This window comes from Alosa sapidissima, chromosome 3 (assembly GCF_018492685.1).
Source record: "Alosa sapidissima isolate fAloSap1 chromosome 3, fAloSap1.pri, whole genome shotgun sequence".
In the NCBI taxonomy this organism is placed as follows: domain Eukaryota; kingdom Metazoa; phylum Chordata; class Actinopteri; order Clupeiformes; family Clupeidae; genus Alosa; species Alosa sapidissima.
Window position 1 is genome coordinate 28,933,222 of NC_055959.1, and position 26,793 is coordinate 28,960,014.

General features: G+C 40.0%; 1 protein-coding gene across 2 annotated transcripts; it reads left to right on the forward strand.

Moving 5' to 3' along the window:
* Window positions 1–574: 574 nt before the first annotated feature.
* On the forward strand, window positions 575–24,974 carry mslna (mesothelin a). Of its 2 annotated transcripts, XR_006030780.1 has the most exons (47): window positions 575–678; window positions 1,280–1,377; window positions 1,522–1,550; window positions 1,782–1,814; window positions 2,009–2,033; window positions 2,144–2,153; window positions 2,253–2,361; window positions 2,562–2,764; window positions 3,004–3,104; window positions 3,285–3,397; window positions 3,485–3,646; window positions 5,987–6,043; window positions 7,933–8,007; window positions 8,226–8,485; window positions 8,960–9,047; window positions 9,293–9,424; window positions 11,344–11,540; window positions 11,998–12,095; window positions 12,196–12,314; window positions 12,451–12,606; window positions 12,805–13,010; window positions 13,198–13,283; window positions 13,388–13,515; window positions 14,742–14,867; window positions 15,343–15,533; window positions 15,998–16,089; window positions 16,380–16,510; window positions 16,617–16,741; window positions 16,873–16,993; window positions 17,108–17,320; window positions 17,614–17,784; window positions 17,945–18,085; window positions 18,303–18,352; window positions 18,951–19,083; window positions 19,402–19,484; window positions 19,642–19,771; window positions 19,865–20,055; window positions 21,171–21,261; window positions 21,357–21,477; window positions 21,992–22,179; window positions 22,282–22,437; window positions 22,557–22,693; window positions 23,148–23,293; window positions 23,411–23,505; window positions 23,640–23,916; window positions 24,541–24,693; window positions 24,746–24,974. XR_006030780.1 is itself a non-coding variant. In XM_042086338.1 (46 exons), exons 2-46 carry the CDS (start codon window positions 1,326–1,328, stop codon window positions 24,612–24,614), a joined length of 5,622 nt encoding a protein of 1,873 aa, XP_041942272.1. In that variant the 5' UTR covers window positions 575–678; window positions 1,280–1,325; the 3' UTR covers window positions 24,615–24,974. The 2 variants fall into 2 exon arrangements, 1 of the variants encoding a protein (XP_041942272.1); XM_042086338.1 differs by having other exon boundaries at window positions 24,541–24,974.
* The last annotated feature ends 1,819 nt before the right edge of the window (window positions 24,975–26,793 follow it).

A 26,793-nucleotide genomic window follows, 5' to 3' on the forward strand; every position in this document is an offset into this window, starting at 1 on the left:
GGGGTTCCGTCCAATGTGCTGTGTCTGTGTCCCACCCAGTGGCAGCGATGCGTCCTATGACGCCGGTGGTGGGTGGTCCGGAAGTCCTGGGGGGGGGAACACAGACACAACAGGGCGGATGAAACAAGGCAGAAGTACAGTTCAAGGGAAATCCAAATTCGTAGTAGCAAGGCAGAAAGCAGGTCTGGTTTTCTGGGGCAGAAGAGTATCCAAGATTCAGGCAGGTCCGGGGTCACAAAACAAGAGTGAGCCAGAAGCGCGAGCAAACAGGTTCCGGGTGTGAGCTTTGCAGACGATCTGACAAAGGAGAGCTGAAAGACAGGGCTTTAAATACTGGGAGAGGTTAGTGGGTAATGCAGCGCAGCTGGCAGAGTAATTAGAGCAGAGCAGAGCAGGGACAGGTGAAGCTAGTTAGGCTGAGTAGAGAGAGTGGTGAGCAGAGTGGAAGAAAATGGAAACCAATTAAGGTGGTAACCCGGTGGAGTGAGAGGGCTCATGACACTCATGTCATAGGTTATGAGAACTGGTTGGACAGGTGGCTTGGACTGGCCATCATCATCAGATGAATGGTTTCTGCCATAGATTTTCCCACCCACATACCTTTAAAAAGAACTTCATCCTATTTTGTGTCACTTGATCCTGGATACTCAGAGGTACCAGGAGTAATATCATCAACAGGTAAGCCTCTCAAGCAACCTTTCTTGTTTCTTGTTTTAGATAAGTAGTAACTATTAAGTCTATTTAATGTGCTGACACAAACATACCCAATATTCCATAAAAGATAAAACTCCACAAATATTGTCAATATTGACAAATATAAATGTTTTTAAAAGAATATAAACTTTTATGCAACCATTATATATTCATCAGAAGATAAAGATAAGATTTCACAGAACATGTTTTCATGCTGAAAGAGCATTATTTCATAAGGACCATATTATATTACAAAAAACAAAAAATGAGAGCCATGGACTCACATTTGTGGATGTGTCGAGCTTTGTGATAACTAAAGGGTGAAGTTGAAGTATTCAATATATGTGCATATAAAGTAAGTACTATACTGTACAAGCCATCATGTGTATTGAAAACTCTACTGTATATACTTGCCGGTTTACAGAACACACACAGTACTTAATTTGGGCATGTAAAGCATCCAGATCATCTCTCCTAATTAATGTCCTGTCACATTTCACAAAAACCTTCTCCAACCTCTGTATTTATTATTTACTTCAATACTCTGCAATAGATTTAATGCACTGCTCTTTGTATTACTTGGTAGATTGTGTGAAGGTGATTCCTGGGGGAATCACTGGCATTGTGTCACAATGACACACAAACAAAAGTACGCTCTCCTCGCTTTCGCTATCTTGGGATTGGGTAGGTATCATTTTGTTGTTAACAGAAATTCAAATTTTTGTTTTATGCAATAATATCATAAAAGGCTACAGAAAGGCTACTGTTACCTGATATTGTAAATATATCCAATGTATTTTCCTAATGTTTCATTTGCCTTTCTTTTAGGTTTGTGTCACACCGCATCTGCCCAGGAGGTAAGCTTAAGTAAATTCACTTCATCACTCTATGTTTATGGTAGGCTACCCTGACTGCAAATTACATTTGCTGCCGGGTGTGTCTAGACTTCTAGGCTAAGTTTATGGTGAACACAGTCCAGATTATGAACCATGTCCAGAACACAACAATCACAAACAAGTCTTGTTTGTATAATTCATATACTGTAATGTGGTTGAATAAATTTGACAACTTTCATTTCCGTTTTTTAGTGCAGGAACAGTTCAAATCCAGATCAACCCCAGGTTTGTTTCAGTCTCTGATATTTCTATATTAATTAGAGAATGAGTGCCTCCACATGGATTATGATTAATTTCAAATACAATGGACATAAAATACATCAGCTACTTAACAGAGCTTTAGGACAAAGGAGATGCATAAATGTTCTGAAAGGGGTCTGAAGCAGTGGATGCTAATTGCAAATATTTTTGTATTTTAGAGAGACCCTGAGGAGGTCAGGAATGGTAAGAACAATTTTGTGCAGGCTACTATTTTGGCTACTTTTTGTATTGTGCAATTATTAATATCAGAATTATCTTCCCCCTGCTTTTTTTTCCCTCCGCTTTGGATACAGCAACACAGGGGTAAGAACCATTTACTACTTATTTAATATTTTATAATTTGATATTTGAGAAATGTGTTCTGTGCTTTAGTGTCAGTAAGATACATATCTCATTTGACAGCTTTCTAACTTGTGCTGATCTGGGGTCTATGGACACTGCGTTCTCTCCGGAGAATGCTCAGAAACTCAGGGGACTGCTGGACATTGGATTCGATTTTTACAACTTTTTGGTAAGCTAATGCTCAAACTGTAAATAGCATGTTTACAGTATGTGCCATTTTGGTTACATAGTATGTTACAGATTTACAACTAATAGAATGTATCACCTGTCTATTTCATTTATTTCCTCTTAATAATTATAGTAGTAGTAGTATGCCTGCGCTGCACTGTACTGGACTGATGAATGTTTTCATTGGGATTGATTGTGCAGAGAGCCAGTAGATCCCCTGGGCCTGTTGAGGACCTGATCCGTGCCATCAGAACCAACCATTCCGCTGTGGGTGATCTCCGCGATCCCCGCTTCATGCGTGCGTGGTTCCATGTCAGGCTTAGGCCTCAGCTTGCCTTCCAGTCCAAAGACCTCCTCTCCTGCCTCAGTCAGGCCAACCTCAGCTGTGAATCCTACCAGGCCCTGTGCGTAAACCACGTTTGTTGTTGTCTCTGGTCACATTTTCAGCCACATTTTAAGAATGAACATAATACTTAGCATAAGTTTTGAAGGACCTGCTTTTCTGTGTTATTTTTCATAAAAACAAAACTTCAGTGGATCATCTGAAGTTGACTTTCGGTTCTTGCACTGTGCTATACCCAGTGACGAAAGTGCTTATAGATTCAGTTTTGAAGTTGAACCTAGGCTGTCCTTGTTTTACTAGGGTAATGGAGCTGAGTGAATATAAGGAGAGCATGCATCCTACAAGACAGATGATGGTCTACAAGGAATTCATACTGCCTTTCCTGACAAATTCATCAAAAGGTAAATATGGCCTCTGTTAATGTAGTAAAAGCATTTACTAAATGTAGCCCCTATCAAATGTTGACATGGTCTTGGTGAACTTTAGGACTTGAAAAATTGAATATCTAAAAAAAAAAACCCTTATATTTGCACTTTACTGTACAGTACTGTTACTTACATTTTGGTAATCATCTTAAACAGGTTGTGTTGAAAATAGTAACAGTAGTGGGGACTGGCTGATAAAGAACTTCCAGTCATTTGCTTCCTTTGCCTTCGTGCGTGACTTGATCAAACTGAACATGAACTTCAATGCTGTAAGTTTCGTATATCAGGGAGCAAGTTTCGTATATCATCCGATATCATCTTTGAACACCGCCCTAACCAGTTTTATGCCTCGCCAGCTGAAGGTGTTGGACAAACTCACGCCCGAGCAGAAAGTGGAACTGATACTGTACCCAGACACGTTCAACCTGAACAATCAAACCATTGTCCTGGTCCTTCAGAATCTGATTCAGCCACTGCTGGAGAATCATTTGAACCAGTCAATGCTCAACATGACCACAGTAAGTGCCATGAATAGCACAGTCTCCGGGAGACCCCATGTACTTATAAGATTGTCAATTGGTCAATTGCATATAAAGTGAACTATTACCATGCATACAAATGCTCTGCTATATTGTTAGTGGTGTCTTCCTCTTCCTCTTCTTCCTCCTCTTCCTCTTCTTCTTCTTCCTCTTCTTCTTCCTCTTCCTCTTCCTCTTCTTCTTCCTCTTCTTCTTCTTCCTCTTCCTCTTCCTCTTCCTCTTCTTCTTCTTCTTCCTCTTCTTCCCACTCTACCTCTGATTAACACCTCAAACCGATTAACGTACAAATTTCATTCAAACTTTGTTACTTATCGCTACCTTAGAATAATAAGGTTCTATCTGACATTTTTGTCAAAATGGAGTTATTTACATATTTGTATTCTTTGAAAGTTCAGATGAAGTGTTTCTTAAAGTTCTGTACATATTTGGACTTTATATCAAAAAGAACTTGTTCAATTTACCATGTAACTCTATGGAATTCTAAAACTTTGAAGCTCAATATCTCAGAACTACTCAAAACGCAGATAGAACCTTATTATTATTACCGCCGTGCAGAGAGGGTTAAAGTGGAGTATCTAGCTAGTAATCAAGGATCTTTGATATAGGTTTAGTCAGATTTTTTTTTTTTTTTTTTTTTTTCCCCGCATGTCCAAATTTCCGTCAAGGATTCCCGGGACACTGTAAGACCGGGGTACACGAAACTTGGTGGGCATGTAACCCCACATGGATAGCATGGAACCTCCTGTTTTCGTTTTGATCTGTAGCCCCCCCGCTGGACTGGACCCCCCGAAAGGAGGGTAGGGCAGACACAGTTTTCTGTGAATATCTCGAGAACCGTAGGGTTTAGGAGGACCATTTTTTTTGTATGTTGATCTCAAAGGGCCATGTCAACCCATTCCATAACCACTCATTTCATGTATAGCGCCACCTAGTTAAACACAAAAAAGTAAAAATGAGGTGTTGTAATAGCAGGTATCTGTGACCTAACATAGTCAAAACTGCACGAAATTGGAAGTGTAGGATAATTATGACACCCTCTGAATGCACGCTAAGTTTCGTGGAATTCCTTTCATGGGGGGCCACACAATAAATTAATTTATGTTACTATACACCAACTGGCCTGTAGGTGGCCGGAGACAGTTTTCTGTGAATATCTCGAGAACCGTAGGGCCTAGGAGGTCCACCTTTTTTTGTATGTTGGTCTTAAGGGGGCATGTCAACCTATCCCATTACCACTTATTTCATGTATAGCGCCACCTAGTTAAAAATTAAAAAGCAAAACATTAGGTGTTTTCATCACAATATCTCTGGCTGACATGGTCAAAAATGCACGAAATTGAAAGTGTAGGATCATTATGACACCCTCCGAATGCATGCCACGTTTCGTGGACTTTTGTTCATGGAGGGCCTTACAATAAAATAATTTATGTGTACATTTAGTGACCGTACACCAACAAGGATTCCTGGCACACTGAAAGACCGGGGTACACGAAACTTGGTGGGCATGTACAGTAACCCCACATGGATAGCATGGAACCATCGCTTTTCGTTTTGATCTGTAGTCCCCCCGCTGGACTGGACCCCCCGAAAGGAGGGTAGGGCAGACACAGTTTTCTGTGAATATCTTGAGAACCGTAGGGCCTAGGATGACCAATTTTTTGCGTATGTTTGCCTCCAGGGGTCATGTAAACCCATTGCATATGCACACATGTGCATAAACAGATACACACGCACACACATACATTCACAGTAATCCTACATATGATACATACTCACACAGTAGACATATATATATACGCATGCATGCACATGCACACACACAGGCACATAAACAGGCAAACACACAAGCACATGCACATGCACGCACACACACCCACCCACACACACATAAACATAAACATGTACACGCACACATGCACACAATTCAAGAATTTCTCAGAATTATGAACAGGCAAGATGGGGGTGGGGTTGTATAAAATGTATATTACATGTGAAATCTATGAACTAATCATGTTTTGGTACTTGTTGTCTAGCAGATACCAGATGCCTTTCAGCGTGACTTATTTTTGTGGAAAACATGTGCTGGACTGGGCGGCGATCATATTTTGTACCGCTCTGCGGTACATCTAGTTCTAGGGTAGCGTTATGTCTTGTAAAGGACACTTCAGCTATTCACAAAAAAAAAAAACATTCTGCCCATAGACTTGCATTGAGCTGTGATATGACAGTAGGACCATTAAGCTTTCTTGCACATGTGTTCTACTGCAAGTTCTAAGGTTTCCTTTCTCTGTCTTTTTCCATTCAATATCTACCATTCAGCCTTCAAACCAGACCTCCATGAACAGCACGAGCTCCAACAGCACTGAAATTCATCCAGTAAGATTCTCTTCTTTATGTATCTGATAAAAGCTTTTTATTCTATTATATATTATATATTCTATTATATAAAAGCTTATGTCACTTATTCTTGATTGGTCAATTGCATATAGAGTAAATTATTCTTATTTCTCCTCCTCCTTCTTTGTACAAATTTTACCTAGAAGCACGTATTGTACAAACTTTGTGCAAACTTTGTTGCATAGCTCTGCTTATGTGAAATTGTGTGTACTTTATAAGTGTTTTACAGAAATAAAAGCAAAGAATAAAGTAGAAAATAAAATAAAGATAAAGATGGATATGTTTAATGAAAAGTATATAGGATAGAAAAGTCATTAAAAGATAAATAATTTAATTAAATTGCAGCAAAGTGCTACAGCAGAAGAGAGTACAGATTTTAGAGCTCAATTATTCACAAACGTAAAGATAAATTATTGTGTAACAACTTGATTTAAATATTTTTTGAGGCATATCTGCTTCTATAGCTAATGTGAGGTCATTGGTCAGCCTTATTTGCAGAGATATTTTCTGGGCCTAAACTATTCATTGATTTAGATCGGAAGAAGTATTTTGAAATCTATTCAGTAGCTAAGCAAGTGTCAAAGTGTAAGCAAGTGTCAAAACTCACTGTGGAACTGGAGTAATGTGCTCTCTTCTCTTGGTCCTGGATAAAAGTTTAGCAGCAAGTTTCAAACTTATGTGTACGCATCAGATACTTTTGTGTGTGCAGCAGAACTTTCTTGTGTTCACCAGAAGCTCAAAGACATATGCATTTTTCCCCCTTTTGTATATTTCTGGTGCACACCAGATTGTATCTCATGCTTACCAGAAACTTTTACATGCACACCAGAAACTTTCTCATCCAGAAACTTTTGCGTACACACCAGGAACTTTCTGGGGGGAAAAAATCTTATATTGGGCAAGAATGGGACAATTCATTTTCAAACATGCCCCTTTTTTCAAACCAACTTTTTTGGTGCTGGCATCAAATTCAATTAAAAAAGAACATTTATTTTCCAAAACAATGACATTTCTCACTTTTAACAATTGATATCTTGTCTTTGTTCTTTTTCAACTAAATATGAATGAATCTGAATTGCAGATTATCGCATTTTCTTTTTATTTTATTAAGATGTATCTGAAATGTCGATGCAGCTGTGAACAGTGCTGGGAGTAACGGTTACAAAAGTAATGTAATTACTGTAATATATTGCTGTAACATGGTAATGTAAGGCATTTAAAAAAGGGTAATATTTTACTCCGTACAAACTTCAATGAAGTGGTGTTTTGTTTTTATACAAAATCAGAGAAAAAATCTGCGTAAATAGTAGGCTAGAATGTTATCTCCTGTTACTGGTTGAAGATGACTGTAGCTACAGCAGACTCAAAGTCGGACTCTACATTTGCAAGATGGACATAGGCCTACAAGTTTTGAGTTTGTCAGAGACAAGGATACGAAGAACATAGGCCTAATAGTTAAATGCACTTTGTGGAAACCGAAAAATCTCTCTAAAACCTCGCAAAGTAGCACAACTAATTTAATGAAACATCTAGAGCGGTGCCACGCTAATCTTTTGATTCTTGATAAAGCATAAACTATATGCTCTTTTAGTGCATGCCAGCTTTGTGCTGTGAACTTGAATTAAAGAGAATAAAAGGATAGAAATGTGTAAAAAGATTGTGTCGCCATATCTTGACATGTCTTTAAAATGTATAGGCTACAATATAGTGGGCTATAGTAGGCCTGGGCCTAAGGTTGTAACAAATTACTTTGAAATGACATTAATAAGTACTGTAATACATAATACATTAGGTTTTGAAGAAACTTGCCCAACACTGGTCATGAAGCATCATAAATTATTTGTATTGATTTGTAATGATTCTGGTAGAAACTGCAAGCATTCCTGATCTTTCTGAGACCCCTGGGAAGTTTCATCCACCAATTTGTTTCAACTGTTCGAGAGGTAAGCTGCATGTTTTAAATACATAAATACAATATGACTGTTCTATCATGTTCATTTAATTCAACATACATCAGCAAATATACACATGGGGATTCAAAACTGTGTTTATTTGCCAATGCATACAACATATTATAATATATACTGTTATATGCAAATATGTGCTATAGTGTATGTATGTAGTAGAGTCTTTCTTACCCTCCCGTTTTGATTGTCCTCAGAGAAACGAGTCCTCCATTAAAGGCCACGTACTGGCCCAGGTGGTGGTGAACTGGACCCTGTCACAGCTGGCGGGCCACTTCTCCCAAAACTTCACTCTGAATAACCAGACATTTGTCGGAGCGGAGCCCACATCTCAGATGTTTAATGTCACAAACTTTGAAGACTGGTTCCAGCACGTGGTGGTCCCCCTCTTGAAGCGCTTCTTGCCAGGCAACACCACAATTCCCCAGGACCTGACGGCCATTTTCAACCATGTTTTGTAAGTGAAGCACACAGACAGACACACACACACGCACGCACGCACGCACACACACACACACACACACACACAAAGAGTTACCATGAGAGCAGCACAGCAAGGCTATTGTTGCTTATTATGACAAATTCCTCTGGTTAATCTTATCAAATCATCAGACAGTGCTCTGCACAAGAGCTCAACAAATGCATGTGTCTTTACTTAAAACCATCACAATTTGTGTACCATGGCACTCATTTTTGTTACATTTTGTATCATCATTAACTCATTTGTATCTTTCCGTTAACACTTTGTCCACTGATGGTTTTGTCATATAAACATACTATATATATATATATATTCTACATTGCAAACAAAATTAACATTGTGCTGCTTCATATCTTATATGTGGTGATAAAGCTATGAATGACTACTGACAAATTTGGGGAGTTTATTTTCTCTATTTTACTAATTTTTATCATTTTAATTTGTTCTCAGTAATTCAAATAACGCCATGGTTCCTCCTGAACCATCCGACCCCCCTGAGATCTGTAACATCAACCACAACAGCAGCAGTACCTGTTTGGTGAGTTTTGTTGCTTTCATGCATACCAGACACTCCCTGCCAATATGCTATGGAAAATAAGGGAGTCTAATTGTAACCTTCTGCACCATTTTAACAAGAATGCTTTTGCTCTTGCATATAGTTAGAAAACATAAATCTAATACAGTTCAGAGATTTAAAAAAAATCTTTCAGATTGGGTTTCCCTTAATCTTATAATGGGTGCTTATTGAGATGAAATGTTCCTGTTCTGTTCTCCTCTGTACAGGTGCCTGAGACAACTGTGAATCTCGCTGTTGTCTTGAGGTGTGTGACCAACACCACCTCCATGAATGTAACAGGAGAGAGAATAAAGTCATTGGTGGCAGGTCTGGTTGGAACCCTTAGAGATCAAATGAAGGTATTTCATTTTTTTTTTTTTGCCAATTAGTTACCTTACATTTCTGACTAAGTTTCACTGGTCCTTGACATCATATGGCATGTGCTCCTTAAACCATCTCTAAGCCACAGTGGCTTATTCTCTATTGAATTCACATACACTGTAAACAAACAGAACGCTCAACAGAACCCAGTTAAGTCATCTCCAGAGGAACAGAACATTCAAAATGAGATCTCTCCTCTGTCTATTCTATTTCTCTCTTTTTTTGTTTCCCCTCTAAAGTCTAGTAGAAGTTCAACTTAAGATCTCAGAATGCTTGTTTTTTTCTCATTCCACTCCTATTTCTATTATATTTAATGTAACAGAGGTTTGGAAGAACATGTTTGATCTCAATGAGGGCAGTTTTCCTTCTTGTGCGACAAAGAAAATAAATTTTTGAGACTTTTTCGAAGTCTCAAAAATGGAGGAAAGGAAAGGCTAGGCAATCAAGGACATGGGTAGATGGAGGAGAAATCAAAAATAATAAATAAAAAGTGTGAAAAAGTTGGAGAAAGTCAGATATGTGTGTGTGTGTGTGTTTTGACGTGTGATGAAATAAGAAAATAAATAAAAGGTCAGTAGCATAGGGAGAGGGATGTAAAAGTGCTAAAAGTCTTGTAGGTGTGTGTGTGTGTGTGGGGGGGGGGGGGGTCATGAGTGCTGAGGAGTGAATGAGTGCAAAGTCAGTATAGTGTGAGTTCAGAGTTGGGAAATGTTTGAGAGTGCTGAGGAGTGAATGTGTGCAAAGTCAGTATAGTGTGAGTTCAGAGTTCGGATGGCCTGGGGATAAAAACTTCTGTAGACCTGTTGGCTCTGTAAGCAAATTGGAGGGGGTCGAAGGAGGCAGGGAGGGATGAGCAGATAATGTTTTTTTCAAGCTTCTCAAAACACTTCATCACTGTAGACGTCAGGGCTACTGGGCGGTAGTCATTCAGACATGATGGACTTTTGTTTTTCGGTACTGGAACAATAACAGACTTGAGGCAAGTAGGAACTGTCTCTTGTGCCAATGATGAAATAATACACACATAGACATAACTAGATCTGTCAGTCCATTTCTGAGGCACGTTTAACAGAGGAACCTGTTTGCACCATAAAAAATAAACAGAAATTTAAATCAGCAACACCACACCCATCCTGTCAAAATGTTGTAATACAAGACCTGTGTCAAGACCTTAACAATACTTCAGTGTCACTCTTGTGTCAGTCAGGCGCAGTGATTTATACAAATAAAAAAAAAAAATAAACACATATTATCTGCACCCATGTATTAACTGCAGGGCATAGCCCAAAAAGAAATGCATTCCTATAGAGCCCGCCCCGTGCATTGACCTCATAGCTGAAGAAATTTGGCAAAAGGAATGCATAAACCTTTGTTAATAGTCAGGAAATGACGGTACTGTAAGGAGTTCTGGCCCTGATCTGGTATCGGTTTTGTCCAAACTCTGATGCAGACTAGTCTTCAGTCCAGTGGACACCATGAGCATGTCACTAGTCTTCAGTCCAGTGGACACCATGAGCGTGAGCATGTCACTAGTCTTCAGTCCAGTGGACACCATGAGCGTGAGCATGTCACTAGTCTTCAGTCCAGTGGACACCATGAGCATGTCACTAGTCTTCAGTCTAGTGGACACCATGAGCGTGAGCATGTCACTAGTCTTCAGTCCAGTGGACACCATGAGCATGTCACTAGTCTTCAGTCCAGTGGACACCATGAGCGTGAGCATGTCACTAGTCTTCAGTCCAGTGGACACCATGAGCGTTCCACTAGTTTGGCCTCCGTGGCTTACTTGTAGAGGCTGTTAGGCTGCAGTTTAAGACATTAAAATCCAATATGCACCACACCCATCCAGTCTATATGCCTACTATGTAATTAAAAATTATGTCTGTCTGACTTCAAGAATGCTGCACGGCCAAACGTCACCTATCTGTCTGGACGACTTCCATCCATCACCCTCAACGCAGAACAGCTGCGTGATGCGGACGTGGTTGGACTCTGGGCAGGCGCCCGACTCGCTCCTGCCCTGTCCATGCTGTCCAAAGAGTACAGATCCTGCCTCAGCGCCCAAGACTTCAGCTGCGAGGCCTTTCAGGCCATGTAAGTGTTCCTGTAGATCCTTTAATATTGTAATTCTATTGCCTGTCTGTTGTGACTTTGGCTTTGTCATTGTGGTGTACTTATTGTTCCTGGGCTCCCTTGGAAAAGAGATCAAATCAAAATTTCATAGGTGTGCAAATAACATACGGTTAATGGTTGTTCTAAATTACGTAGGACAATCAAAATTTAAGTGGAACTTACCTGATAGGTTAAAAGATGAAAAGGATAGATGTAAAGGATAGATGAAAAGGATAGATTGATAGATAGAAGTGCAGCTGAGCATGACTCTTAACTCAACCTTACGTGACCTCATGTTGTCCCCATTATCACCCTTAACTGAAAGTATGTGAGTTCTAAAGACAAAGAGCATGATCAGGGGTTAGATGATGATGATTATGATGAACAATGAAGATGATAATTGAAGAAGCCGTTTTCAACTGTCTCTTGTGTTTTACAGAGTGCGTATCCTTGGTCAACATGTTATGGACAGACGTGAACAACATCTGGTCTACACTGAATTCATTGTACCTTTCCTGTCACGTAACAATACCCGAGGTTGGTATTTCTAGAATGCTGCAGTTTTTGGGAGTGCCACCAATGAGGCATTTAATTTCTGTGGGGGAGTGATAACAAGCCTAATACTGTCTTTCAACAGATCCTGGCTGTGTTCGTAGTGTGAATGACAGCAGACAGTGGCTAGAGAGAAACTTTGGGCCATTTTCTGTGTTCGCCAATCTGAGTGAATTCAACCATCTGAACCAAAACTTCTCAGCTGTGAGTTTTCCAATCCCTAATTTTTAGAGCGCCATTGGCTTCAGTATCTTTGGCGCAATCCACCAGGAAGAATAAAATTATCCATTATTTTACTCCTGTGGGACCGCACTTACTGTAACACCTTTCTTTTCATTAGATGGATGCTCTGTGTCTGTTGACTACAACCCAACTGGCGGACTTTGCTCTTACTCCAGGGCAACTCAGAGACCCACAAATTGTGCAAAAGATTTTGAGCCATGTTGGGCCTGACGATTTGGGCAATTTCTTTGATAGAGTGTCCCCAGCTATTCCGGTATGTGATAAGTTATTCTTACCATGAGAACATACACATGCATGCATACTGTGCAAACCTATTTAAAATATCAATACTTTACCACACACCATACTTTGTAAAAATTAATAAATAAATAAATAAATAAACAAACAAACAAATAACTAAATAATTCAGAAAAACTCTGCTAACCCCCCCCCACCAATTTCTAACTTCTAGACCCTAAACCTGACGCAGGATGTGAGGTCGGCCATACTTAAGCAGGTGTTTGACAAAGCCAACCTGTCTAACCCTGCTCTTAATGACACAGATGTGTTGGTCTGGCTGGACAGACTCAGTCCCTTCCTACCAAACATGACAGAGGACCAAGTTAAGCCTTTTTTCGCCATCGTAAGACTCAGAGACTGCAGTACAACTCAGAGAGGGTAAGAGCCAGCCAGACCTCCCCTATGGAAAGGAACTTTAGATAGTGTAAATAGTCTTGTTTACAACAGTTATTTCTAAAACTGAAACCAGTGGCATTCACATGATACTACATGTTTTTATTAAAACATTGTGCGAGTTTGATGTGTTTGCTTTTTTTGCTGAGGTACGTTTTGTCTTAATCTGCAGAGTGGATCTGCTCAATTCCATCCGTCCAACACTAATGAAGGACACCCAAGAGGAAATTCAGAAACAGATTGAACAGACCCTCAAAGGTACTTATACCAACACTGTATCTAATTACAACACACAGTTGAACAGATGCAAATGTGACTTGAGTAACATGAAATTCTGTAATATTTTTTTCCTTTTTTTTCAGAGCCATCACCACTACGCTGCTATCAGAACAACAGCTTTCTTGGATTTCTGAATGATACATTCCATGGTTTTGAGCTCCCAAAGCTGACCGGCGTCCTCTCTCTGATTCCCCCAGGAAGACGTCCAATGGTATTGACCCTTTCAAGAGAGTTCCATTATCAGCATCATAGTTGGCCCCACAAGGCTTCCGTTTTAACATTCCATATGTAAGGGATAATGGACGACACGGTGGTCTGTCCACAGAAGTTAATGCACGGTCGAGGTTGTAAAACGGCCCCGACGCAAAGTGGAGGGCCGTTTAAAACCTCGTAAGTGCATTAACTTCTGTGAACAGACCACCGTGGAGTCCATTATCCCGCTTATTCCACTGTTGCCACTTGCGTTGTGCTAATTTCCCGCTACAATTTAAACGTTTTAATCGCTAAAACTGTCTTGTTTGTAGAACTAATTTCTCAACTTGCAGGACAAACTGCCGTTACTAGTTCTAAATGGATGGTTGCTACGGCCAAAGGTCAGTCGTTAGTTCTATCTCTCCCGTTGTCAAGCGGGCGGATCCCAAGATTCTGATGAACTTGAGCTTTGAAACATCACTATTTTACTTAGCCTGCTGTCATCCATCTAGCTAAAAGACGTAGGACAATTGAATTTACCATTGTCCTACGTAATTTAGAACGACCATTAACCGTATGTTATTTGCACACCTATGAAGTAGATCCATTTTTTTGGCCGTATCACTTGTATATTAATTCGCCGAACTCGTGAAGTTTAAATGAACCGTCACGTTGCATCCGAGCTGTAAAATGCAGACGTTCAGAACATAGTAACATTGTAGCATATGACGGAGGTGGCTTTTAGCTAGATGGATGACAGCAGGCTAGGTAAAATAGCGATGTTTCAAAGCTAAAGTTCATCAGAATTTTGGGATACGCCCGCTTGACAACGAGAGAGATAGAACTAACGACTGGCCTTTGGCCGTAGCAACCATCCATTTAGAACTAGTAAAGGCAGTTTGTCTTGTTGAGAAAGTTGAGAAATTAGTTGATATGTGTTGGAAGAAATTAGTTCTACAAACAAGACAGTTTTAGCGATTAAAACGTTTAAATTGTAACAGGAAATGAACACAACGCAAGTGGCAACAGTGGAATAAGCGGGATAATGGACTCCACGGTGGTCTGTTCACAGAAGTTAATGCACTTACGAGGTTTAAACGGCCCTCCGCCCGTCCAAATAGAACGTTCAAGCATTGTTTTTGTTTTTATTGTTGAAAGGGTCTATAATGAATTGTCATAGCAATTCACTCCTTGTCCCAAGAGAAAGCAAAACGTTAACAATACAGTAATTTTTTTTCCCCAAAGGTGATCAGTTCAATCCATCCCTCTGAGCTGGGAGACTTTCTCAGCCGTCCAGACGTGGTGGAGAATGACACAGAGCTTTGCACTGTTTTCAACAACTACAACCGTACCCCTGAGTTCCTGGAGCAGGTAAGTGTTCTTGGTCATTACTGAATGGCCACCCCTGTCAACAAATTTATATCACACTGTGATTGGAAAAATAATATGTATAATTTTGCAATTTCATGATTCAAAGTCTATGGTTAGATTACATTTATACTGTATGTAAATAAACTGGGCTTCACAAGTGCTTGAGGAGAAAGCCATGCACATCCCAGGCTGAATGAAAATACTACTTGAAAATACTATCTTCTTCCCAAGTGTTTTTTTTTATTGATGCTCCACAAAAGTGCTTCTCAGAGATGTCTGAAGTATTACTAGTTTGTGGTTGATCTATACATTTATTCTTGTTACATTTTCATCATCATCATCAAATGATTACTTAATAATTTCCAGTGAAAATAACTTTCAATAAGAAATGAATCCAATTAAGAACAATCAGCTACCAAGCAATAAAAAACAAATCCAATGAAATAACGACATGAATGTTGTGACTGGTGCGCAGGAGATGCTTCCCGAGGATGTAAGAGGGCCTGTCCTGCCCTGCATCTGGCCTCTGGCCCTGGCCGCGGAGAATCAGAAGGAGGCTGACCAATGGTTTGACGTCAGACTGAAGCCCTACCTGCCTTTCCTCAACAAGACGCTCCTCACCTCAGCAGACACACTCAATGCCTCCTGCCTTCCCTTCCGAAAGCTGTAAGTGTCTATCATCTGATAGCAAAGCAGTTCAACTGTAAACAAACAGACAAACAGGCCTTTCATAAGGACATATCATGATAGATAGTATGATGAACTGCAATCTAGATGTACTGTATGCATTAACAGATGCATAGCTCACACTTTGACTGGTACAGGGGGGTATTCCAAGTACGTGGTTTGGTGACAAACCTGGATAAGTGAACTCAGAGTAAGTGGTAAACATCCTACAACAAGAGCCATATGGCATTGTTTTGTTAGGAGAATGAAGCCATACAGCTCTTCTATTAAGAGGTTTACCACTTACTCAGAGTTAACTTACCCAGGTTTGTCACTAAACCACGTACTTGTAATACCCCCCAGATCATGTATGCATCCTGCAGTAACACAAATGGACAAATGGTGCTCTGTGTCTCTTATATTGCATGTTGTGACATCATTTTGAAATAATCTCTTTTTAATAGTGTCGGTTTCCTTGGCACAAATTTCTCCTTCAATGGCTCTGACTTTACCAAAAAGGAGGCCTTTGACACTGTCAAGACATACCTGCAGTCAGGTGAGGACTGATCGAAATCAGAGTATCTGATATAATAGTATAAAGGCAACGTGTACGTCATATGAAACCACAGACATTCTGGAGAGACAAGTGCAAATTTGCAGAACAAGTTTGTGTCAATTATATTTCACATGGCAGTTAGAGATACCAGCACATTTTTTTTACTATAAACGGCCTTTGAATGACATGTGATGATGACACGTGACCTTGAGGGACATAAGGGTGGAGACAAAATATGTCATGTCACCACCAAAGAGCACGTTCATTCATCTTCAATTTTGTTTTTCTAGATTCAACACCCAAGTGCTACAGCCCCACTGACCCAAAACTGAACTCCACGGCATGGTTCGTCAACTACATTGGAGCGTTTGTCATTTTTGTGACCTCAGATGATCTAGACACGTTTGGCTCGACGGATATAGTATGTTGTCTTCATTTACAGATACATACATCTCTCTTATGTCTTTGTGTACTTGTATACAGTAATTATTAAACAAATAACTTATTGTTTGCTCGTTTGTTTCTAGCTGCAAACTTTCACAGTGAACCCTCAAAACATACAGTTGTTTTCTGAGAACAATGTCTCACAGACCGCCATAACTAGTTACACTCAGCTACTCTTCCTGCAAAATCCCACCTTCAACCCTATCACGTAAGTTCTGAATGCAGAAAAAAGGGACTTCAACCTCTCGAATGCTGCTCTATTATTCCCCTTTGTGTCACTTCAGTTTCATGAGTCTGCCACGCTGGCTGTGTGGAATTAATCTATGATCTTCCCTCTAGTCTCCCCCCAGTTTTTCAGTGTCTTGTCCCAGGCTCAGTCTACACTACTCTGAATCAGAGTGCCTCCCTGGCTATTTTGGCAAATCTACACCAAACGTGTGTATCAAGTGTAGATCAAGAGGTGAATATTCAATCATGGTACAATCTACATAAAAGTGAAACACAAGTGATTGTTGACGTGTAGTTGTGCATGTTGTTGGGTTGTCTAACTGTCAGAGGCTGCCTTCCCTTTAAGATATCCTCAGCCCTTGCTGGAAACATCCAGACTGTGAATGCAGAAACCATCGGAGCCTTGGGGCAACAGAGTGTGGGTCTGACTCCCGTACAAATCACTTCTGCATCTCCGAAAGTCATTTTTGACTCCATTTCGACATTTAGCAATATTTCTGGCTGGAGTCAAGGGCAGCTCTCGTCCATTATCACCATCCTCTTTCAGCAAAACTATCAGGTAATGGAAATTGAAAAAACAAAACATGCTCTCCAAGTTACTGTCTACATTCAAAACTGTTCAACGTCACTTGAATATGAACAAGCGATGGCTGTTTAGGACATATATCTTTTTACAGTCTATGGAACAAGCTCAATAGTTTCCACAATCTACACCCACAACTCTTTGATGTCTTGTTAGGTTGCTATAAGAGTTTGGTTGTGGACCTCATACCTCAGTTCAGCTTGTCATTCAAGTTCGTTGTTGTGTGACAGGTTGGTTTCTTTTTTTGGGACTCTTGTGTTTCTCCACAGGTTAACAGTGCTGCGAACCTGCTTAATCTGGGAACACTGGTTGGAGGACTTCCCTCAACAACCTTTACCTCAATTCCTGCTTCAGCAATTATCCAATCGGTTCAAAATCCAACATTCGTCACTAATCTGTTGAGTGCCCCCCCCATTGTGCAGCAAACATGTGTCAGACAGGTATTTACACATTGAAAGAATTATTTAAGCTTAACAGTATGGTGTTGTTATTTAAAAAACTGAAAGTGAATAACTGCAAGTCTACCTGAGCTTTATTTCAAACATTTGATGACATTCATTCATTCTTCCTTTTTTCTTTCTTTCCTTTTCTCATCCATAGATAGTAAAAGCTGATTCAAGCCCATCCGCACTATTAGCGATTCCAAGTGACCTGGTCACCCAAATCCCAAGAAACCTGGTGCTTTTCCAGAGCACTGAAGATGCCATCAATATCAATAAGAAAAAGTGGAAGCAGGAGCAGGTATTATGCATGTCCTTTTCTGATCCTTTCGTGGATGCTTGCATACTTTTTGTAAAGAACAGTCCTCAATGATTTATTTGAGAGAAATGCAGTAATAGTCTATGGATCCTGCTGTGGAACATTGCAAGGTCTTTAAATGTATATATTAATTCATTCATTCATATATTTTATATGGTATAAAGTGCACAGAGTGAACATTTTCTGTTTCTGTCTCTAGGCGGTGCTGTTCTTTGATACAGTTGCAACTGGAATTCCTGAGCCTGATGAGTATGTTTTAATTGCTTCTCAAACATATGCCATACCTGTAATGCATTAGAGAAAGAGGCACAAATCTATGATGTGTGTATGAAGTCCTTTAGTAAAATATATGATACCTGCATGCCAATGTGACGGAGGCCAGCCAGTCACGCTGTGTTGTGGGTAAAACTCACTCCCTTAAGAGAGGAGCTCACGACAAACACTAGCAGCCATGGTTTCTGCTTCCCTCCCATGCCTGAGGTTATTGTTATTGGTCTGATCCCAATCTGGTCCTCTACTTTGCCTGTGATACAAAAAACAAGTGCTACATAAACAACAATTAGAAAGGATTTAATGGAATGAATCAGAATCAGATTTACGGCCAATTTGTTTCCAGTTGATGATGTCACTCTACCTTTACAGACCATATAGACAATGTACCCTACAACATATACAATTATAGTCAATATACATAATACAATATATAATATGCAGTTTATAGACAACATACGTATTATTTAGGGCACATTATATTACACATATATGTAATATACAACTGTAACCAAGACAAACAATATACATCAAGTGCAAGGAAAAGGAAATAAGCCCAAGTGTTTGTCTCCACCAGTCTCTCGGTGGACGTGCTGCAGGGCTTCACCTGCTCCCGTGTGAGGACGTTCCAGAAGACGAAGGTCCGACGCCTCATCAGGGCCTGCCGGCGCAGGGGGGCTAGAAGAAAGGTGGTCCTGCAGCAGACACAGGTGAGTGTGCTGAGGGGGATCTAGGAGATTCGTCATCATCTACGGTACTCTGTAACTAACTCCAAAACGCATGGCTGTGGCACTGACTGCAGCCTCCTGAGCACATCCTGGTCCAAGTCACCATGGGGACCACAAGCTCAGTTCTGACCCATGGCATCCCATCTCTTTCCAATTTGCGTCCTGTCACTCTCAACTGTCCTATTAGCCTAAAGGCAAAAGCCCAGAAAATGTCACAACATACTCTGCTTTTCGGATACTGTTGGCTGGTTCTGACAGTTGATCTCCAAAATGTTGACCATGCTCTCTTTTTGCATCCAGCTAACATGCATGTACAACTTGATCAAAGCTGAAAAGCCAACAGACTTTGCCAACTATTCCTCAGACATGCTACTGTATTTCAAGTAAGTTGCACCATCTTGTTGCTCTCTGCATAGAGCCAGACATACATTTTAATTTGTATGACAAATATATGTTGTTGTTTGGTTGCCCAATCAAATTTTTGGTTAAGTATTCTGCTTTAAAAACGAATGGTGTAACTGTTTTGTATTATTTCTAAAGCTATGCAGACATTCCACAAGCCAGCTGCAAGTCATATTTCACAGAGGCAGGCAATGCCGACTTCACCGTTTTGAACAGGGCACTAAGTGGGAGAAGAGCCCTCTTGCTGAACAATGCAAGACAATGCTTGGTAAGATGTGCTTGAAACATTACAAACAATCCAACATCAAGTTCAGAAAATGTCTGGGTTTTCCTCACGGATGTCATTATGAACTGCAAACAGGGCATCACAGGTATGAACATAAACCGTGAAAACGTGGAGGTGCTGGGGAATATGGCCTGTACCCTGGACCAGTCTTACATTGTAAACTCAGACCCAGAGATCCTAGAGAAACTGAAGAACTGCAACGACTTCACAGATGCACAGAGTTCTGCCATGCAGACAGTTCTAATTAATGGCAATACCAAATATGGGTGAGTGTTACAAATGGATGAAAATATAGCCTAATAATAATAATAATAATCGGTAACACTTTATAATAAAGTGCCATAGTAAATAGCAAACTAGTCATTACCTAACTCTTTGTTAATATTTGTAAATTGTTACAAAAATATCTATTTGGCACAAGTTAATAGTTTTCTGTCTTATTGCCCCCACAATCCAAACACCCACCACCCCCAACACACACAATCTCTACACAGCCTAAGCCACAACCCACCTCAATAATCCCTCCCCAATGTCAAATATGCACTTAACATGTTTACAAACACAATTTCATTGCATTTCTTACACCAGTAACTATGGTGTAACTATTAACTTGTGCCAAATATATATTTTAGTAACAATTTACAAATATTAACAAAGGGTCAGGTAATGACTAGTTTGCTATTTATTATGGCACCGTATTATAAAGTGTTACCTAATATTCATAATAATTGTTTACAAAGTATGGCTAAATAGACTAATTACTATATGGACCCTTTCAAGAGAGTTCCATTATCAGCATCATAGTTGGCCCCACAAGGCTTCCTTTTTAGCATTCCATATGTTATCTTAATGCAGAGGAAGTAGATTGGGGCCCAAATACAGTAGAACGTTCAAGCATTGTTTTTGTTTTTATTGTTGAAAGGGTCTATAGATGATGGTTATCAAAGATTCTAGAACAGAGCTCTGTTCTAGAATCTTTGATGGTTATAGACTTCCTCGTCCTCTAGAGGGCCGTTATCATCAGATGATCTAAGTTGTGGTTATGGTTTTCACACTTCTTTATAGTTGTTATTGAGTGTGTGAAATTATTATTAATTAGTGTACATAATATGCAATACATAAGATGGTTATTATGGTATACCAACCATTATTGTATTTTAAGACAATTTAACTATGCCTGTCTACTAAAAGGGTAGTAGACTCACCCACACACCTACACCCACTACATATCCCCATCCAACACCATCATGTTTTGAAATGATTGACAACCTGAGACATTACTCTGAAACTCTTGTTCATAGCTTCACAGAGGCAGATAGTGTCACTCAGATATATTGGTTCTGAAGAAGCATAAACCAAATCCTCATTTCCTCCTCTTCAGACTACCAGCCAGGTGGAGAGAGAAGACCCTTGATGATCTGGGAATTCTTCCACTGTACCTTAACAATGATTTCTGGGGACGATTCGAAACGGTAGACTGGCCATTCAATCAAGTTGTTGGTTTGGTTTCTGTTCAGTGTGCCTTTATCAGTCTGGATATTTATCCAACTTATTTTCTCCCCAACAGAGAACTAAGGCGAGGTTTTTGAGAAGGTTCCTGAGAAGACTGAGAAGGGGGAAAACTCAGAAAAGGAAACTGAAGAGGCTCTTCAGACAGCTCCTGCGAGGAACGCGCAGCAAAAGAGGAGGTAGGTGTACAGTAAAGGTGGTTATGAGCCACTGATTGGAAGGTACAGTAAAGGTGGGCAGCCGTGGCCCACTGGTTAGCACTCTGGACTTGTAACCGTCGGGTTGCCGGTTCGAGCCCCGACCAGTGGGCCGTGGCTGAAGTGCCCTTGAGCAAGGCACCTAACCCCTCACTGCTCCCTGAGCGCCGCTGTTGTTGCAGGCAGCTCACTGCGCCGGGATTAGTGTGTGCTTCACCTCACTGTGTGTTCACTGTGTGCTGTTTGTGTTTCACTAATTCACCGATTGGGTTAAATGCAGAGACCAAATTTCCCTCACGGGATCAAAAAAAGTATACTTATACTTAAAGGTGGTTATGAGCCACTGATTGGAAGGTACAGTTTTGCTACATATAGTACAACCATAGACAGTGAAAAATAGTTCAAAGGTACAATGTATTTCTGTGTAATGCTTGGATACGATCATATTTCCACTTGTGAGTATTAATGTTTTGGTTCATTTTAATTTTTCCCCAAGCTGATCAATGCACTGTTGGCAACATCACCCGTGCCACCATAACCGATGACTCTTTTCCATTTGGATATGACGAAACTCAGTTCAGACACTGTTTAAGTGCTGAGGTTGTAAAGGGAAACCTTGCTATCCTGACTGAGAAAGTGGACGTGGATGAATTCCAGAGAGTCATCTTGGACAGACTGAATGAGGTAGCTATGTCGCAAAGAGATCAGAGGAGGCATGGTCTAATAACATTACAAACTGATGTTTGTTAAAGATATGCATTGTTCACTTACTATGTTTTTTTGTAGGCATACCCATCAGGCCTGTCAGACCAGCAGGTTCAGCTGCTTGGATCGGTCTCACGTGTAGCCACCATCACCGAGATTAACAAATGGAACATCTCATCAGCTGATAGCTTGGCTGCACTGATGAACTCAGATGATGGCGAATGGGAAGCTGAAAAGGTGAAGGAAAAAGCACTTTTTAAAAAGATGTTTCCTTCTATTGACAAACAAATGTGTTGCTGTTGTCTTCTTTCAATGCAAATTCATTTTTTGTTTTCGTTTGGGTCATTTTCTTTCAGAGTAAAGTTATTGTGACAAAGTTCTTGAAAGTGACCAACAACAGCCTTGGCTCCACTGAGCTGAACTTTGTGGGAGGGCCCAACCTCTGTGCACTGGACACCAGCTCTTTGAGTGCCATCAGCTCGGAAAGCATTGAGTAAGAATAAACATCAATTTCTTGACACAACCACTGGCAGATGTGAAACTGACTCCAGAAAGTATAAGTCCTACTGCATATTTGTTCCAACCATTCACTTATCTAGCAGATTCTAATCATATCAGCACAATTCTTTAACCAGGTAGATCAACTAGTTAGTGAAATCACATGTTTTGAATCCACAGGTAGCACCAATACATGGTAGGACTATTACTTTCTGAATCCAGCGTTTCTCACCTCTGACCACCGCAACTAATAGCATTACTAGTGAGAGCTACTGCTGTTATTATTGCTAAGTCCAGGATAAAAGGGAAAATAGCACAACTAACTTAATGTGATCAAGTCTGATAATCATCAGATGATTTGGTCAGTCAGACCCTCATCAGAGATCCTTATTAACTCCCGTAATTAACTCTACAACCTTTAATAAAATGTTTTTGTCACAAAACCACAGACAAGCAGACGCTCTGGATATTTCCAACTGTACCACTGAGAAGAAGAGGGCGCTATTTACAATTGCCCAAAAGGCCTTCCCCATTAATTTCCTAAACCGGAACAGTAATGCAGTGACCAACTACCAGCTCATTCAACCTTACCTTGGTAAATAAACATTTGTGACGAATCTCTTTTACCTCACCATGGGTTGGTAATGCTGAGATCCTTTTCTTCAAAGTTTCACTGTTGCTCCCTCTTTCTTTTCTATCTTTTTGTTTGTAGGAGGTGCCACCTTGGACTACGTCAGAAGTTTGTCTTTATGCAATGTCAGCATGGACATCGATACTTTGATCGATTTGGACGAAAGTGTACTCTTGGTATGTAACACACATTTTTGACACAATTTTATTCAACTGTGTTACATCCGTTTCTGGAAAAAAAAAGAACTATTAATAATAAATAACTGAAAATAAATTGATTATTCTTCCCGTCCCCCAATTACTTTCCAAAGAACCTCAGAGTCTCCGAAGTGTCCGGCCTCCTCGGCAACAACCTGGCAGACCTGGAGAGTTTCCAGAACGAAACCGTCATCCAGAACTGGATTTCCAGACAGCTGCAGTCTGACCTCGATACCCTGAATTTGAACCTGACCGGAGGGAGGGCAGACGTGACCACAGCCTCCACTAACACCACAGAAGCAGCGACCACCACAGCTGCCTCAAACACAACCACTACAGCTACAACCACTACAGCTACAACTACTACCGTTGCCACCACTGCATCTGCAGGTAAGATGCTCTTGAATGGTGGAAAATCTTAGAGGCACATTCTGGGATTTTTCAGCCTGGGCCCTATGTTTTTGAGGGACAGTCAAAAGCAGCCTGGTATTGAATCTAAAATTACACTAAAGCCAGCAACTCTACTTAATTTAAAAAACAGAAAATAACTGAAGTAAACTGAAGTACAGAAATGATAGAAATAGTAATTTTATACATTTATACATTTAGACTTTAGGCAAACAGACACGGGGCTATCCCATGGGGTCTAGTTTGAGTGGCAATAAAAAGCTGTTTACTTAAGCTTTTACCTTAGGACTAATGTAGGATGTTATGCAGTTGTCAGTTTTAGTATTTTAACACCATAGGACAGATTTGAATCGTTTTTGTGAAAGTATGGAAAATATCTAGAAATTGGGCCCAGGGTGACAAATCGCAGACTCTCCCTTTAATTCCTTTATGGTTAAATGCAAATGCTTGAAAGAAGAAATGAGCTATGCTGTACATTATCAGTTTGTATTATAAATCAAAGCCTGGCAATTTAACAAAGGTATTAAGTCTGAGTATGCTCAAGTACATTTGATGAAACAAATTTGACAAAAATGGATAATTTTTTTCTTTTCTCTTTTTATTTAGGGAACATAGGGAGCTCATATTCACTTCTGTTCATCTTCCTGAATTTGGTATTCATCAAAATGTATTTTGTATAATAGTGCATAACAATTGCTGTCTGAAATATCTAAATGTTTCTATATGTTCATTTAAAGGGCTTTTTGTGTATGCAGACTGTGCAAAAAGGGTTTTAATAACAAGGGTTTATAAGGGTTTTAATAACATTGACTTCCAATACCTAGTACAGCATGAAACAATCACATACTGTATTATCTATGCTTATATTATCCCAAAATCTAATTTTATACTAATGACTTGTCTGACCTTGTAACTATTAAAAACAACACATTTCTTCATCCTATTTGTTATACTAGTACTAGCGGTGGTGATATTCATGAACCCATCTCCCTACTCATGTATGCAACTGTATCAATGATGAAATTAAACGTTTTAGCCCACTTGTGCCCCTCCAAGTATGACATAAACAAATTTCCCGGTGGTTTGCTGTAATGAAGTTGTAGTCAGGGGGGCCTATGTGGTTTCTGTGGGTTTGAAATGTTAATTTTTGGAGAGTGGTTGGTCTTTAGAGGTCATTGAACATGGAGAAAAATGATGTCTTTTTGACAATGATTTTTTTTACCTGTTTCAACCCTATTTTTGTGAAATTGTATATTTCACTATAATTAACACCATAAATTTCGCCTAAATCACTGGCTATGTTGAATAAAGTTCACAAAACAGTTATTTTCAACAGTATGATTGTATGTCAGTATTATGAATTGAATATGGTGTATGCCCATTTAGAGGGGGCAAAAACACAATTAACCATTATCTGTTATAACCAAGGCAATATCACTATGTACAGAGAGCTACAGAAACAAGTTAAGAAGGAACTTAGGCTTGCTAAATGTAGCTACAAAGATAAAGTGCAGACAATACTTTGTTCCAACAACTCCCGTTTAGCATGGGATGGGGTAAAAAAAATGAGGAATTCAGTCCAGGAAGGCCCCAATAGCAGAGAACAGGCCCCTTTCAAGGTTGTGACATCGGAGCAGAGCCCTGTACATGCCAATAAGGTCATGGTTCAGAGGCTTTTCAGGGCCACGAAGGACAGGAAAAGCCCAGGCCCTGATGGCATTGGTGGCCACATCCTTAAGAACTGTGCCAACCAGCTGACAGATTTTCTCTTTTATTTTCACTTGTTCACTCAACCTCCACAAGGTCCCTCGCCTATGGGAAGACTCCACAATTGTTCCAGTTCCAAAAGTCAGTGCTCCCAAACAGTTAAATGACTATAGACCTGTTGCACTTATTCGCTAGATATGAAATGTTTTGAAAGGATTGTGAAAAACGCTCTGCTAAACGCTGTAAGAGCGAACCTGGACCCACTCCAATTCGCATACAGGTCATGTAGGGGTTGATGATGCACTATGCACTTTATTGAATATGGTGTATGCCCATTTAGAGGGGGCTAAGACGTTTGTACGTCTTATTTTTATTGACTTTTCTTCTGCTTTCAATTGCATTCAGCCACACATCTTAGCTGAAAGGTTAAAGAGCTTACATAACATTGACCTGGGAATTTAATGCTGGTAGATGGATTTCTTAACTGTCAGATCCCAACGTGTGAAGGTCAATGATGTTTTATCTGATGCTCTTATCTCTTCCACTGGTTCACCACAGGGCTGTGTCCTCTCACCTCTTTTATTTGTTCTAACAAATATGTGCCAAAGTTAACATCCAAACGACATAAGTTTTCTGACGACTCCGTCATTGTATCTCTTTTAAATGAAGATGATCAGGACCACGACCCTGTGGTGTCAGATTTTATCAGCTGGTGCAATTCATCCTTTTTAGATATGAATTGTCAGTAAGACCAAGGAGATGATCATTGATTTTAGGAAGAGACAGGATGCCATTTCCCCTGTTTTTATAATGGTCAGGCTGTGGAAACTGTTCAGAATTACAAATATCTTGGGACTGTGATTGACAACAAATTAACATTTGAGCATCAGGTCGACATTGTGTGTAAGAAAGCTCACCAACGTATGTAGGCCTACTTTTACCACAAACTTAGACACTTTAATGTGGACAGCACTTTTATGAAGATGTTTTATAGTTGTTTTATTGAATCTGTTGTTACTTTTTCTTTTATTTGCTGGTATGGGTCTTTACCTCTGAAGAACAAAAACCGTCTCCAAAGTATAGCCTAGTTAACGCATGTGTAAGATTGCAGGGGCTACCTTAGTTAACATTCCTTCCCTGCACAAGAACAAA

What these genes read in the sequence shown, in the direction of transcription:
- mslna (XM_042086338.1), top strand. Translation starts at nt 1,326, where the DNA reads ATGACACACAAACAAAAGTACGCTCTCCTCGCTTTCGCTATCTTGGGA. An exon ending in AGCAAACATGTGTCAGACAG is followed by an intron (nt 17,785 to 17,944) that starts GTATTTACACAT and finishes TCTCATCCATAG; the next exon opens with ATAGTAAAAGCTGATTCAAG. An exon ending in AAAAGTGGAAGCAGGAGCAG is followed by an intron (nt 18,086 to 18,302) that starts GTATTATGCATG and finishes TTCTGTCTCTAG; the next exon opens with GCGGTGCTGTTCTTTGATAC.